The following is a 15,701-nucleotide window of genomic DNA, read 5'->3' as shown; positions in this document are numbered from 1 at the left end:
TCAAACCCACAGGAGACAGGAAACCCCACCTGGGTGCTTAAGGTAGCTCAGAATGACACGGCATTAGCAGGTCTGTGCAGTTCTGAAGGAAATGGCGAAGACTTGTGTCCCCTCCCAAAGAAGGGAGCAGCGTTGTGGATGGCACACATTCGTTCTGTGCTCCACCATTTCCACCACAACCCAGCTGCGGTCAAGTCCATGCTGACTCCTGGCGGCCCATGCGTTTCAGAGTGGAACAAGGCTGTCCGTGGCTGGCTCAGTGGCAGTCGAAGGCCACATCTTTCTCCTGAAGTGCCTCTGGGCAGACTCACATCCCCAATCTTTCTGTCCGTGGCCGAGCAGGCTAACCCCGTGCGGCCCCTTAGGGCCTCCTCGCAACATCCACGCACGTGTTCTGCAAACACACTCAACCTATGGGGAAGCACCGTTTCTTGCCTTTTTATGTATTCCGTAATCGGAACGGCTAGCACCATGTGTCAGGAACTGTCAGGGATGCGTCAGGTCTCTTCTTTCCAGGCCTTACACCACCACCGGGGTCTGAGGTTTCCGTTCGACAGACGAGCAGCCCAGCGGTACCTTGCTCACTCTCCCTTAGTCAGGTGCGGGCTGAGACACCCACCCACGTCTACCAGATGCCTCTCTGCATCCGCTCTCTTCAACAGGAAGCCTCCGGGAAGGCAGCTGCCTACAGCCCGTGCCCACTTCAAGGGAGGCGCTCTCCGAGACCCCACGCACGGCCCGTACAGCACCCACCTTCCGGATCACGTCTCGCACCGCAAAGTACTTCTCAGTGAGGTCCCCTGCCTCGCTCAGTGGGGCATCGTAGTCATAGCTGGTGGGCTGCGCGGCATAGGGAGTGTTGGCCCCTGAAACACAAGAACATGCTCGGGTTACTGCCACAGGCCCTGCCCCTCCAGAAGGGCAAAAGGAAAGGACACATGAACACCGATTGTCAGGCGATGCACAAGTTGCCGTGGAGGGACGAGGTTTCGAGAGGAGAGTTTCTTCTGACACGAGGCTCTTGGTACACATCGTAGAGTTGAACACGCATTTTTCCCATCAACCATGTCCGAGGAAGCTCTGGCTGCAGCCCAACTGACATCCTCACCGACAGCAATCAGGGGACCCGAGGGTCCCCTCGAAAAGGGATGCAGCATGTCACGAGTTGGAATAGTAAGCTGGGTGGGACCTGATACCCTGGGTTTGATCTTTAGCTCAGCGATTCTTCTCCTGACCTCAGACTGACAGAGAAAAAGGGCCGGCCCAGAATGGGCAGCAAACCACGAAGGGTGTGCCATGGTTATGGTACAGAGATGCCCAGCGGATGGAAACTCAAATGTGACCCGAAGGCCTTTGTGAAGTGTACGAGGACCTCCTGGTGGGTGCAGACAGCCAACACAGGCAGCTGCTAACAGAAAGATTGGAGGTCGGGGTTCACCGAGAAGCACCTTGGAAGAAGGCTGATGCCCCAAACCAACTACTGAAAGCTGAACAGCGCACTGCTCCACCCTCACACCCAATGTGGTCACTGTGAGTCAGAACAGACCCGTTAGCACTGCAGAAGACACGCGTGTGCCTCTCCCATATGCCTTCCGAGCCAAGGCACCGACTCATTTCCCCAGCTGCCGGGGGTGTTGGCTGCGACCAGCTCCCAGGTATTCCTCTCTGGGCACTGCTCTATGCTGAACCGACCCACGCAACGTTACAACCCTCTTGGCACGGTCCCTAGTCTGATGATTAACCCATGAGGAGATAAATTACCCAGTTCCCTTGCCTCAAAGGGCTATCCCCGCTCTGGGGCTCCCTCGAGGACTGTCTGAGCCCACATTTGCGGCTGCACCACAGACCAACTCCTCCCTCTGCCCAAGCCCGCCTCCCACACTCTCCCCAGTGGGTCTGGGAGCGCCCAGTGATTGACTTCGATCATCTCAGGCTCCTGTTTCCCAGAGAACTTGGCCAGCAACAAAGACCAAGGCATAGTGGTTCTATTGTATATGCAAAGAGACCAGGGTGGGGGCGGGGGAGTAGAAGTTCTTGCAATTATGGTCCAAGAGCTAGAAGTGAGCCCACCGGCTCTCAACCTAGGCATAGATGACATTGACAGCTGTGAGGCTGTAGGCTGTCCTGGGGCAGTGGCGTGCCACGCTAGTGCTTCCAAACTGACTCGTACAGAGGGACCACCTGGAGGGCTTTGTTCAGTTACAGATGCTGAGCTTGCTCTGGAGATTCTGTTTCAGTATCTCTGGGAGGCTCCCGAGATGCTGCACGTGTAACAGGCTCCCACGTGATGCTGACGGTGCCCGTGTGGGGGCCACCAGGGCTCTGGGCCACCCTTTTCTCTGCTACTGCAGAGAGCCCTTGGCGATGCACACACATGAGAAGGACTTTCAGGAACCATTCTGTTAGAAATAATCTTCCATGAGACCTAGTTTTTACATCAACAAGGCACAAAATCCTACGTTCACATTAATTAGTAACAAATGCCTTCGGTATAGAGCATGAGCAATACAGACACACGTTGGGGTGGGGGGCAGTGAAAAAGAGGAGACCTGCGACAAAGATGGGTTGACACAGTGGCTGCATTCGATGGACTCAAACGTAAGAGCTGTGAAGTTGGTGCAGGACCAGGCAGTGTTCTCTGGGCCACAGGGTCGCAGGACCAGGCAGTGTTCGGTTCTATGGTCCACAAGGTCCAGCGGAGTCGGACCGACTGGACAGTGCCCAGCCACAGCAGGGCGACACTACGGAGGAGGAGATGGCAGAGGAGGCAGGCCGAGGACCGACTCGCGCCCACAAAGACTGATTTTTTTTTATTGTAACAAATATGCCCAAGAGTACAGCTAAGAAAGTCCTACAGAAAAGTTCTACCCTTAGACACACGGAGAGGCCTTGTGCTGGTATGGACTCAAGGACGGCTGATAACAACGCACGTGCACACACTCACACACACTCACACACACACAACAAGCACTTGTTGCATGTCAACATCATTTTTGTGTACAGCTGGCCAGATGATGTGTGGTGTACAACTGTCACCACTGTGCATTCTATTACCTTTGATGAAAGAAGGCTCAGTGCCCCCTAAGCAGGAAGAATGTTTCCCGTGAGCTCTTCCCAGAGAACCTACATTTTGAAAGCCTAGCCCACTCAGCAATCAGAATTGATCCAGTCATATGACTTGCCCTCTCCCATTTCTTATTTAATCAGAGACATAACTTCACAGTCAATGAGTGTGCCTGCCCCCTCCCTGCCCCCCTGCCGGGGATGCACCAGTTCAACAGCATTACTGTGGTGAGGTGTTCAGAAAAACCAAGTTGTAGTCCTTGCTTCAAGGTGTTCCTGATTCTTTGTGGTCCCTTACCCTCTTTCTCTTTGTGGTCTCACCTACCCGTGTTTCTCTCTGTTCACCTCCCTCCACACCTCAGGGAGAGACCTTGTCTCCTTTGCCCAAGTCCCCAGAAGCCAGCACTGGAGAGGGGCTCAGTGCGTGCTAGTGGAGCAGACCCTGCCCACCAATGTGCTTGCTAGAGACAAGCCTGACTGCCCGGGAGCCCCGGCAGGGAGCTGCAGTGGCTTCAAAGATGAAGTGGAAAACGAAGCCTTTGTTCTTGGTCCCCTGGCAGAACACCTCTTCAGGTGCTTTCTCTCCACCAGGGGGTAGCATCGTAGAGAAACGGGGAAAATCAAGCTTCCACAGCCCATGGCAGGAGTGTCGAAGGCAGGCCAAGAAAATGGCCATGACTTAGCTCATTCCACGACTCCTCAACTCACCCCACGTGGTGAGAACAGCCGGGATCCTACAGAAAACCCTCATACAGATGGTGTATCCACGTGTTCAGAGCACATGTACACATCCCTGTACAAACATGTGCCCCTGTAGTGTGTGTGTGTGTGTGTGTGTGTGTGTGTGTGCGTGTGTGCGTGTGTGGCCTCACTTCTGGTCTAGGCTCCATCCCTCACAGGTGAGTGGATATGTGCTGACCCCTTTTTGCACTCTGCTTTTCTTTTCTGCAAAGTGTTGTTGATAATCCCTAGCCGAGAAGAGAGTGCTCATGAAGACTGAATAAAATCACTGAGGTGAAAATGAGACTTACATTGATTATGGTGGGGACAGAGCAGGGGACAGGATTAAGAACAACTGTAGTTTCTGTGATCATTTTTATTCTGTCCAAAGTTTTTATCTAAGACATATAATTGTTTTAAGTAAAGCCATTAATGGATTTAATCCCCTCCCCCCACATGACTGTGGTAGTTACATAATCTGGTATCAACTTGAGACTGTTAAGAGGGAAGGGGTGGAGTCTAGCCTGTCAATCAAGTCACAATTTGATGACCTCATTTTGGAGGCATGATGGAGCTAAATAGCTCACTGAGGCCAGACACACTCTCTGCTTCATCTCCCTGTGAGACATTCCTGCTGACAAGCTACATGGAGGCACACTGATTGAGCCAGAGCCCTGGAGCTGGTGGAGCCACCTGGAGACCCCCGTCAGCGCTGAGATGCTTCCACTGCCACTGGATACATAAGACTTTCTGCCCACTGGCTTGTGTTCTTCCTGCATTCAGTAACATTGCATGTGTTTCATGGGTTTGAAGAGGACTTTATAGATTGGTAGCAGAGATAGAGACTACTATAGGATTTATGGACTTGATCTGGACTGGGCTGGGAAGTTTTCTCAATATTCAACTGCTCTTGTATACAAAGCTCTTTCCTATATACATGTGAGTCTCCCTGCATTTGTTTCTCTAGTCCACCTGGACACACACAGAGGGTCCGGAACAGAACAAGGATTTGAAATACAGGGCTAATCACATTCATGAGCAGCCATCTCCTCTGCCAAGAGACCAAAAGAACTTACTGGTGCCCGGCTACCATCACCGAGTATTTTGATCAGAGATCCCGTAAACTAATCCTGATCAAAACAAATAAGATTCAGAACTCTAAATCCTCATGGATTCTAGAATTTATGGAACCTTGGAGAGCGGATGAGCCCCAGAAACTCTGTTAAAGTTCTGAGGTAGTCTTTAAACCTGAAACAAAAAATATCCCCTGAAGCCTTCTTAAAACAACAGTAGTAAGATATGAAAATAATAATAATTTATAATTTACTAAGTGATCACGAGGGTGGGAGGGAGAGGATAAAAAGAGGATCGGACACCCAGGGTTCAAATAGAATGTAAATGTTTAGAAAATAATGATGGCAACTTATGTACAAATATGCCTGATACAACTGATATGTGGATTGTTATAAGAGCTGTAAGAGCCCCCAATCAAATGATCTTAAAAACAAACAAACAAAAACAGTAGTTTAATTTACCTCATGAAAAAGATGTGCCTTACATACCCTTTCCTTCCTCCCCCCGCCCCCCACTACCATGACCCCAACATTACCTTACAAATCCAGCTAGACCAGAGCATGTACACTGGTATAGTTAAGAGCTGGAAACACAGGGAATCCAGGACAGATAAACCCCTCAGGGCCAATAATGAGAGTAGCGATAACAGGAGGATAAGGGGAAGGTGGGGGAGAAAGGGAGAACCAATCATAATGATCTATAGCAGAAAAGTAGGTGAAGGGAGACACTGGTCAGTGTAAGACATGAAAAAATAATAATCTATAAATTATCAAGGGTTCATGAGGGAGGGAGGGTGGGGAGGGGAGGGAACAAAATGAGAAGCCAATCCCAAGGGCTCACAATGTTTTGAGAATGATGATGGCAACAAACATACAAATGTGCTTGACACAATAGATGGATGGATGGATGGACTGTGATAAGAGTTGTATGAGCCCCAATAAAATGATTTTTAAAAGAAAAGAAAAAGATGGGCCTTGAGTACTGGGTTCTTTTCCAAACTATCTTTGCGGCAGCAAATGGACAACTGTCACTCAGAAGATGAAACAGGAAACTTGGGGGGGGGGGTAATCAGTGAGTTTATGCTAATGAGGGAAGAACTGCTCAGAAGGAGAGCGAGACTATCGCCAAGCCTGAAGGAGCCAAGGCTGAAGGAAGGATGCCGGTGCGTCACTAACTTGACCGTGCAGTGTTGAGTCGCTGCACGTTTTGAGACTTGTACGTGCCGTCTCCAGAGTGATGACCACAAAATAAATAAAACATGGCGGGGGGGGGGGGCGGGAACCCTACACACAAGACGATAATGATGGGAAAATAGGTCGTTCTCCCATGGACCGAACATTTACGAAAAGACTTAAACAGGACAGAGAAATTAACTTCAAAACTGTCAATAGGCTGAACCACGAGAAACACTCCTGAAGAACTTTCTACAAGCAGGTGTCAGATTGCACTTACCATTCCAGTAGGCAAAATTGGTCCCACCGATAAACATGTACCTGCAGGGGACAGAGAGGGCAGGCAGTAATCCTCCACCGTGAGCCTCAGCCCTCCAGGGCCCCCTCCCCTCGAGCAGCGAGCACTTACAAATTCACATTCGCCCCAAGGGCAAGGATGTCATGGAGCGAGGACGTCACCGCTTCGATGCTGACTGTGGAGTGTGGTTGGCCCCAGTGATCTAACCAGCCCGTGTAGAATTCAGAATTGACCTAAAAAGAGAAAGGGAAATGGACATTAGGATGGTCTGAAGATGTTGGAATACTGGAGCTGCCCCGTAACACCCAGCTGTACCAGGGGACACGATCACTCGCACAAGCTCTGAGTCTAGACCTGGGGCCTGGGGAGGCCTCCCCACCACAGCTTAGCCTGAACGCCCACCAAAGAGGCCAACCCTGGCAACTGCCCCAAAGCACGATTCTGCGCCACACAATACCAGGGTTCCTGAAAGGCTGTGACTACATCCAGATTCCCTGAACCCATCCTCGGTTTAGCAGTAAGAAAACTCGTTGGGCAAAGGAACAGAATAACAATTTCATAAAATAATCAGCTCCCAGTTCACCCTTGGTGTGAATCCAGGTTTTCAGATCCCTGGTTGACGTCAAATGTGAGAGCCTTGTACTAGTAAAATGCACAGCGGGGGCCCAATCGCATGATGCTGCTTTCGGCCACAATCCTGGGAAACCGCTGGTCTGGAGGAGGGCAAATGTATAGGTCAAGAGGCTGCCTTGGCTCGGGCTCACTCCACAGTCTAGCGCGCTGGCTCAGCACTGCTCCCTCAGCACAGCGGGCTCAGCAGGTCTGTTGAAGGCTGGTGTCCTGGTGGGACAGCTGGAGCCGCTAGGGAGAAACCTCTTAAACTCAGCCGAGTAAAGCTTCCTCTACTGCTGCTGCTGGAGCAGGGACGAGAAGAGAGAGCGGATGGACATCTACCTGTGCCTCCCGACCACCTCTCAGGAGCCTACATAGCCGGCCGGAGAACCCTACCACTCAAAGGGTGGCCGGCCAACCCACATCCCCTGGTTGTCTGTCCAGAAATGCAGACTGGCACCGTTTCAGCCCCAGAAGGTCAGTGTTTGCCTTTTCACTAACGCTAGAGAACATCTGTGGCAGACAGACAGACCCCTAGGGGCACAGACTTGAACTCTGATCCTGGCCCGGTCACTCACTTGCTGAATGACTCAGGCAAGGGACATACATTTCTCTGAACTTCTGTGGAAACAGAGACGGGAAGATCACGTCTGAGCCCTGCTATGAGAATAAAGGAGATGATGGACATAAGACACAGGGCCTAACACACCGCAGGACTCGCTCGCTGGTCCCCAGTCTGTCCCACTCCCTGTGGGGCCTCGCTCGCAAAGAGGAGCAGGGCTTCTGCTATGACTCACATCTCCACATGGGTTAAGAGCACGGGTCTTGGGCGCAGATCCCAGAGCCAAAAGAAAGGCTCTTTCCCCACTCCTCGACCACATGTAACCTCCCTCTGCTAACAGCTGTGACACATTGGTACAAGTCCCTCCACTCCTTGGGCCCGACTCTTACCAAGGGCCCTCTGGGCTCAACGCTCCTCTGGTTTAGGAAGGCCGCTGTGATGTTGACGCCTACAATTGTGAGAGGGAGCAGAAAGGTCAATCATGGGAAGGACAAGAGGATCACAACATAGAGCCCTTGGCGGGACGTGAACCTGCGGTCCTGTCCTTCCCACAAGTCTCTGGGTCCCAAACCTCTTCCAGTTGGTTTCAGTCCAGATTCAGCCTGTCCCTTTGATGTGGGGGCCACGGGACACTGCTTCCTCTCTGAACAGGTCCTGACCGCACTGCGTGGGAACATACATCACAGGCCTGCCTTCTCGTCTGCGTTTCCCCAGGGACGCGTTCTCCATGTCTCGTCATCTCATCTCTTCGCAGGACCTCTGCTTCATCGAGTGAGATCAGAGACTCCCTACCACAAGGGCCAGCTCTGAAGACACTTCCTTTTCTCCATCACAGCACAGAATGGTGCCACAAATATTTGTCAACTAATCTACAAGCCAAAGGGACAGTTGTGTTTTTCCCTGATTCAAGGGATAGCCTATGGATTCTCTACCACCTGCCTGGCAGTTTGTCATGCTGTGGTGGCTTGCGTGTTGTTCTGATGCTGGCATTTCAAGTATCGGCAGGATCAATAGGTCTTATGGAACTTCCAAACCAAGACGGCCTAGGAAGAAGGAAGAAGTGGTCCATTTCTGGAAAATGTAGCCAGTGAAAACGTGATGCAGGGCAGTGGGATGACCGTCTGACAACGCAGGAAGATGAGCCTTTTTGGTTGGAAGGCCCTCACAATATGACTGGGGGAGAGCTGCCTCTTCTTAGAGTTGACCTTACTGATATGGTGGAGTCTCTTTGGGGCCAGGAAAGATGTCGTCTCAGGTCCTTTGGACATTTTGGCAGAAGGAGCCAGTCCCTGGAGAAGGCCATCACGCGTGGTAGAGGGTTAGTAGGGAGGAGGAGGACCATCAGTGGGATTGACTGACCCCCAAGGGGTACCAACAAGGGGCTCCATCACTGGGGGGCTGTGAAGATGTCATCCCACCGGGCAGGGCCGCGTTCTGTGGTTCACAGGGCTGCTACAAGTCCGATGGCTTGATGGCCCCGAACACCCAAGTATGAATTCTAATGTGCAAATCAGCAGCCATCCCAAACCACCTGCTCTTAACTTGGCCTTCTGAATTAGTGATAGACCTGTGATAGACCCCAGACAATGGCCTTCTCCCAGACAGATGACCGAAGCCAGCCAAGCGCCCCTAGGTGGGCCACCCGCCCCGCGTCACCCACAGATACGATCGCGCTCTCTCTTTACAGACACACAACGCTCCAAACCAACTCGTGGTAATGTTCTGTTGGCCCCTAGTGAGAAACACCGGCTCGCTCCGCACCGCGACTTCCTCTGCAGCGCTTCACCGAGCGCCTGCCTCAGCACGAAATGCGCACCCACTGGGCCTTGACTCCAGAAACGCCTCGGGTCAGCCCAAGGGAGCGCTTTCTCTTTTCCCTGTGATCATGGCGCCTGTGTGTGCATGAGAAAGAGAGAAGAGCCAAAGATTTGAAAAGGTGTGATTCAAAACCATGGCTCAAGCCATGGGTAAATGCGCCCCAGAAATGGTTGCCCGGAGGTCACTTTTAAACTCTGTAAACTAAAAATATCCCCAGGAGTCTTCTTCAAACTCCAGCGATGAGACGGGTGGCATAGAGGACAGTGAGCATGTGCTCCTCAGAAGGAACAAGTGGGAGACAGAGGGGGGAGAATGGTCACACAGCTCACAGGCGTCGTCCATGTCGCTGAACGGCACCGGGACGAACTGCCCAGCTGGGTGGTCTGGCTGAGTCTATGTTCTCAACAGCAAAGTGAAATACAGACAAAGCCAGGCGCACACGGCTGCCTCTCGTGCGCCGTGCGCCGTGTGGGGCAAACACCGACCTGGCCCGAAGTCCACGGTGGCGTAGAGGCCCTGCAGCGCCCCGCACTTCAGGAACCCCTTGCTGGACCCGTCGGTGGTGAACAGAATCACATCGTCGCCGAGGTGGTGGCGGAAGAGCTTCTGCAGGAATCGCAAGTAATCATAATCGCAGGCGAAGTAGCTGCCGTATTCATTTTCCACCTACGGATTCAGAGAAAGGAGCGGAAAGTCAGGAGAGCCCGGCGATCGCTACCCCAAGGCAAGGTTTCCTTTGGGAAGAGAGCTGAGCAGCTACTGCCGATGGCAAGGGGAAGGGTAATTGCCACCAACACTGTCGCCTACCCTCAGTCCTCGGCACGCACTTTTCAAAAATCAGCTCTGCAGGGAAATGTTGAACTTTTGCTACTCCCTCCTGAAAACAAAACCAGACCCTGCCGATTGGGCATGGAAGAGTGTCCCCTTTGATAGACACTTTAAATCAGCGGCTCTCCACCTTCCTCAGGCCGTGACCCTTTCACACAGTTCCTCATGTGGTGGTGACCCTCCAACCATCCAATTATTTTTGTTGCTACTTCATCACTGTCATTTTACTACTGTTATGTGTCGGCCGACCCCTGTGAAAGGGTCATTCGATCCCCTCCCCAAATGGGTCGTGACCCACAGGTTGAGAACCGCTGCTTTAACCACTCTGGCTGATGACCCACCCTCAGGTGGCCGAAGCACTCAGCTCACGTGCAGGGTGGGCTTCCAACTCACCGAGCAGAGCTGTGGAAGAAATAGCCCTGGTCACCTGCTTCATGAAGCTTGCAGCCGTGAGAAATGCACCCACTGATGTCATCATGGATCAGAACTGGGCTAACTAATGACAGCATGGTAGAAATATTTCATCATAAAGGAAAAGGATCTTTTAATCCCATCACCCAAAATGTACTCCTGTAAGCATTTTAGCCTGTCTTCCAGCTTTATACACATCCCACCAAGCAACACAACTAGACACTAATCGCTATCTTTTCTTTAAAATATCATATGCACCTAGTGTAACCCTCAAAAGCCTTAGCAGTGCAGTGAATTGTGTTGGGCTGTAAACCGCAAGGTCAGCAGTTCAAAACCACTAGCTGCTCAGCCAGAGAAAGCTGAGGCTTTCTACTCCCGTTTACAGTCTCAGAAGCCCATGGATGTAGTTCGTTGTCGTATAGGGTCACCAGGAGTCAGAATGGACTTGCCGGCAGAGAGTTTTGTACAGTGTAATACAGCCTCGTTATTTGAACATATTTTGCAAAACGCCCATTGGCAGCAAGGGCAGTGCATGCTGGGTCACAGCTACGTCATTACTTACTTTGTGTTGTCAGACACTGTGGGTATTTTCTCAGGGATTTACAATTAGCAATGACTTCGCCCTCAGTATCAAAGAAAGCACGTGACAATGCCTGGAAACAGGTTTGGTTGCCATGGCCACGGAGTGCATACCATTGGCATCCTGGGAGGTGAGGAGTGGCAAGCTTTCCTCTGCAGCGTAGCCCTGGAGGTGAGGGCAGCCCCAAGGAGACAAACGGTGGTGCTTCTCAGCGCTAGACCTGTAATCTATATCTGATCTAAAAATCCCAGGGATGGGAAAGCCATTAGAAAAAATGTAAGTCTGAAAATACTCCTTAGGGGACAAAACTGGGAGGGGGCAGAATAAAAGGAAAGGCTAAAAAGCTCTGCTCTGGGTCAATAAAAATGAGCTTCAGGCCCACTCAATAATGCCAGTGAATCCAGAGATGTACTGTTGGGCAAAGAAGACCAGCATGGACGTCACCCAGTACAATGCTTCTCATGCAAAACTCGGAAACCGTCCACATCAAGCGACCATGTGCAGAGGGGGCATGATGTGTGTGTGCGGTGTATGGAGGGGGGCATATTGATACGGAAAGGCAGGACAGTGGGCAGAAGGGCGATATGATCAAGAAGGGCACCTGGCAGGCTTGTGGGGTACCAGCCATGTGCTGTTTCCTATCTTGGCTGGGGGTTAGGTAGGTGTTCATGTTAAAAAAAATCACTACAATATATATAACAGCAGAGAGATATAGCGTCTGGGGACTTAAAGGCTTGAAAGCAAACAAGCGGCCATCTAGCCCAGAAGCAACCGAGCCCACACGGAAGCAGCACACCAACACAGGTGACCATGAAGGACAGAGGAGACCAGGTCTCCAACATCAAAGGTGGGGTGGTGGTGAGAATCACATCACCGTGAAAGAGGGGGAGTGCATGATGGGGACCCAATGCCCACCTGTAGACAGCTGGACACCCCTTCCAGAGGGGTAGTGAGGAGGAGATGGGCCACTCAGGGTTCAGTGTAGCAACAATGAAACTCAAAACCTTCCTCTAGTTCCTGAACGCTTCCTCCCCTCCCAATCATCATGACCCCAATTCTACCTTGCCTTACGGACCTGGTTATACCAAAGGATGTACAGCGGTGCAGTGGGGATCTGGAGGCACAGGGAATCTAGGACAGACGAACCCCTCAACACCAGCGGTGGGAGTGGCGACACCAGGAGGGAAGGGCGTGTAGAAAGGGAGAACCGATCTCGGAGATCTATGTGTAACCTCCTCTCTGGGAGATGGGCAATGGGGAGGCGGGTGAGGGGAGACGCCGGGGAGTGTAAGATAAGATATAATAATTATTTATAAACTATCAAGGGACCAGGGGTGGGATCGGGGAGGGAGGGGGATGGGGGGAAAAAAAGGGAAACCGAGCTGATTCCAGGAACCCAAGTGGAAGGTGAATTATGAGAGTGACAAGTGCAACAAATGTATAAGGGTGCTTTGCTCAATTGATGTATGTACAGATTGTGATAAGAGCCTTATGAGCCCCAATAAAAAGATTTTAAACATATATATATATATATATATATATATATATATATATATATATATATATATATATATATATAACAGCAGGGTCAGTTGTTCAAACCAGCCACTCTGCAGAAAAAGATGAGGCTGTTTCTGTAACTATTTACAGCCTTGGAAACTCTCTGTGATAGTTTAGGTTTGTTGTGGCAACCTGGCTGATAAACACGTGGGATTAATTGAAAGGCAGAGAGATAAACGGCTCTCTGAGCCTTGCCTTTCTGGTTCTCTGGTCTCTTGTTCTCTGATGGTTGGACCAGTGTGCTGCTGCCTTAGCTAGTTCTCTGCCTCCACTGGCAAGGCTCACTTCCTGTGAGACAACCCTGAGGAGAAGCCACATGGACCTACCCCGATGCAGTCCTGGGTGCTGGAGAAGTCGCATGGAGACCCCTGCCAGCACTGAGATGCTTACACCACCACTGGATTCACAAGACTTTCTACCCACTGGCCTGCGATCCTCCTGCATTTGGTGTCACTATGTGTGTTTTGTGAGTTTGAAGAGGACTTTAGTGTCAGACATATGGGCTAAGTTGGACTTATGGGCTTGGACTGGACAGGGCTGGGATGTTTTCTGGGATGTTACACTTACCTTTTATAGAAATCCCTCTCATATACATATAAGTTTCTCGGGATTTGTTTCTCTAGTCTACCAAGACTAACTCACTCTCCCACAAGAGGGAGCTCACTAGCCAAAAATTAGAAGTATCCTGATAAGCTCTGGGCAGGGTCAGAAAGAGTAGTCATAGAGGTGTGCTACGTTCTCTAAAATCCATGTCCCCATCCGGCTAGACCAGAGGATGTACACTGGTACAGATAAGAACTGGAAGACGGGGGATCAGGACAGATGAACCCCTCAGGACCAATAATGAGAGTGGTGATACCAGGAGGATAAGGGGAAGGTGGGGTAGAAAGGGATCTACATATCGTAAGGATCTACAGGTGACCTCCTCCCTGAGGGACAGACAACAGAAAAGTGGGTGAAGGGAGACGTCGGACAGTGTAAGACATGACAAAATAATAATTTATAAATTATCAAGGGAATCCAAAGACGGATTCCCTTAGAAGACAGAGGGAAATAAAACACAGGAGAGAAGTCCCTGTGAAGATGGAGGCAGGGCCTGGACAGAGGAATCTACAAGTCAAGGAACACCAAGGATGGCTGGCAGCCACCAGGAACCCGAAGAGGCCAGGGAGGACTCTTCCTTAGTGCCTCAGAGGGAGTAGGGCCCTGCACACACCTTGATTTTGGACTTTTGACTCCCAGACTGGGAGAGAATTGAATTTCGGTGGTTTTAAGCCAACCAAGTTCATGGTAGGACCCCTGCTGGCATAGTGGTTACACGTTGGGCTGCTAACCACATGGTCAGCAGTTCAAAACCAGCAGCCCCTCCGCAGGAGGAGGGGCTTCCTACTCCAGTAAAGAGTGACAGTCTCAGAAACTCACAGGGGCCGTTCTAGCCTGTCCGTTAGGGCCACTATGAGCTGGCATCAACTCGATGGCGGCGAATTTGGTTTTGGAAGTTTAGCGTATGTTTTTACAGCGGCGCTAGGAAACTAATCCTATGAACTAAGCACCATCACCGCGGTCTGCACAGTCCGGCCTCCAAACAGCTTAAAGAAGGATCCGTCCTGAGAAGGAGATCGGGCTGATGGTCTTTTCACGTTACGAATTCAAAGGAGCAACGGGCCGCCGGGAGCAGTGCAGTTCGCAGGGCTTCTCTGGTTGTGAGGCCAACCTGAGAGTCCCGTGTGCGGTTCACAGAGAGCGGAAAGGTCGTCTTCGGAGACGGACCCACATGCTCTGAGAAGCCCCTTTTGGAGATCTCTGGAGACTTTGAAAAATTCATGAAAAAAATGGAATCAAATGATAATGGAATTTTCCACAAACGTCTTGAAGCCCCCTTGGACAATCTGAGCAAAGTTCTGGCCAGCCGCTTGCTTCCCTCTTTGAAAGAGAACGGTGCTCCAGGGGGGGGGGGCAGTGTTAGAGCACCCGACTGCTCACTGAAAGGTCTGTGGTTCGAACTCACCGGCCCCTCTGAGGGAGAAGGAGGGGCTGCCTGCTTCTGGAAAGAGGTATCACCTGTGGAGCGGTTCTCCGCCTTACAGGGCTGCTGGGAATCAGAATCAACCTGACGGCAGTGGGGTTTGAATGAAACCGAAATCCAAGTGTGCTGCCACTGCATCCCTTCTGACTCACAGCGAGCCCGTAGGACAGAGTCACACTGCCCCTGTGGGTTTCTGAGGCTGTCACTCGACGGGGACAGGCAGCCTCCTCTTGCTCCTGGGGTTTTAACAGAAGTTTCTTAAATGAGCATGTCGCTCCGTATCATTTGGCTGTCAAGAAACTGAGTTTCAGTTGAGGGTCAACTCTAGCAATTCCATGGCCCAGAGTCCTTGCCTCTTGGGTTCCTTTCTGCCTATCCCCACACTCCAACCCGATTTGGCTTTCTGCTCTATAATCTCATGTTTTCAAAAAGCCCTATTTAACCACTGTCTTAAACACTTTCAGATAAACAGGTTAAATATTTATAGAAAAAACCACATTTTCAAGGCCACTTGTGGTCACGCAAACAGGCTTCTGAGAGCCAACTGTCCATATATAAATCTTGGATCGGCTACGTTCTAATGATGGGCCTCTGCGTGTGAACTGTTGCCTCGTTTGTGGGAGAAGAAGGAGAATATCTGCCTACCTGTCATGGATCACCATGTGTCACCCCAAAATCTGTAGCGAACTGGACCCTAGGACTATAGATGTGATCCCGTTTGGAAAAAGCCATTTCCTTAGTTAGGTTGATGAGGTCACAACCAAGTAGGGTGACTTCTAAAATCAATCACTTCTGATTGGTAAGGAGAGCAGATCAGACACAGAAATACAGACAGAAGGACAAGACACTCTGTGAGGGTCCGTCCACAAACAAGAGAACACCCAGGATTGCTGACTGGCCCTAGAAATGAGGAGGACCCTGATTTAGACTTTTAGCCTCCAGAAAGGCAAGAAAAGACATTTCTATTTTTCAAAATC

The 15,701-nt window shown here is 50.9% G+C and overlaps 1 protein-coding gene across 1 annotated transcript in view; it reads right to left on the bottom strand.

Moving 5' to 3' along the window:
* The window catches only part of GLB1 (galactosidase beta 1), a 98,386-nt gene that overhangs the window by 47,600 nt on the left and 35,085 nt on the right, over positions 1–15,701 (bottom strand). Inside the window, exons 6-10 of the mRNA XM_075547091.1 lie at positions 9,805–9,985; positions 7,891–7,949; positions 6,439–6,560; positions 6,310–6,350; positions 754–866 (exon numbers count right to left, since the gene is read on the bottom strand). Of these exons, the coding sequence (XP_075403206.1) occupies positions 754–866; positions 6,310–6,350; positions 6,439–6,560; positions 7,891–7,949; positions 9,805–9,985 (516 nt within the window). The remainder of the gene's footprint in view (positions 1–753; positions 867–6,309; positions 6,351–6,438; positions 6,561–7,890; positions 7,950–9,804; positions 9,986–15,701) is intronic.

This window comes from Tenrec ecaudatus, chromosome 4, assembly GCF_050624435.1.
Source record: "Tenrec ecaudatus isolate mTenEca1 chromosome 4, mTenEca1.hap1, whole genome shotgun sequence".
NCBI classification, from domain to species: domain Eukaryota; kingdom Metazoa; phylum Chordata; class Mammalia; order Afrosoricida; family Tenrecidae; genus Tenrec; species Tenrec ecaudatus.
Note: the sequence above shows the minus strand (reverse complement) of the source record. Positions and strands in the feature narration are given on the sequence as shown.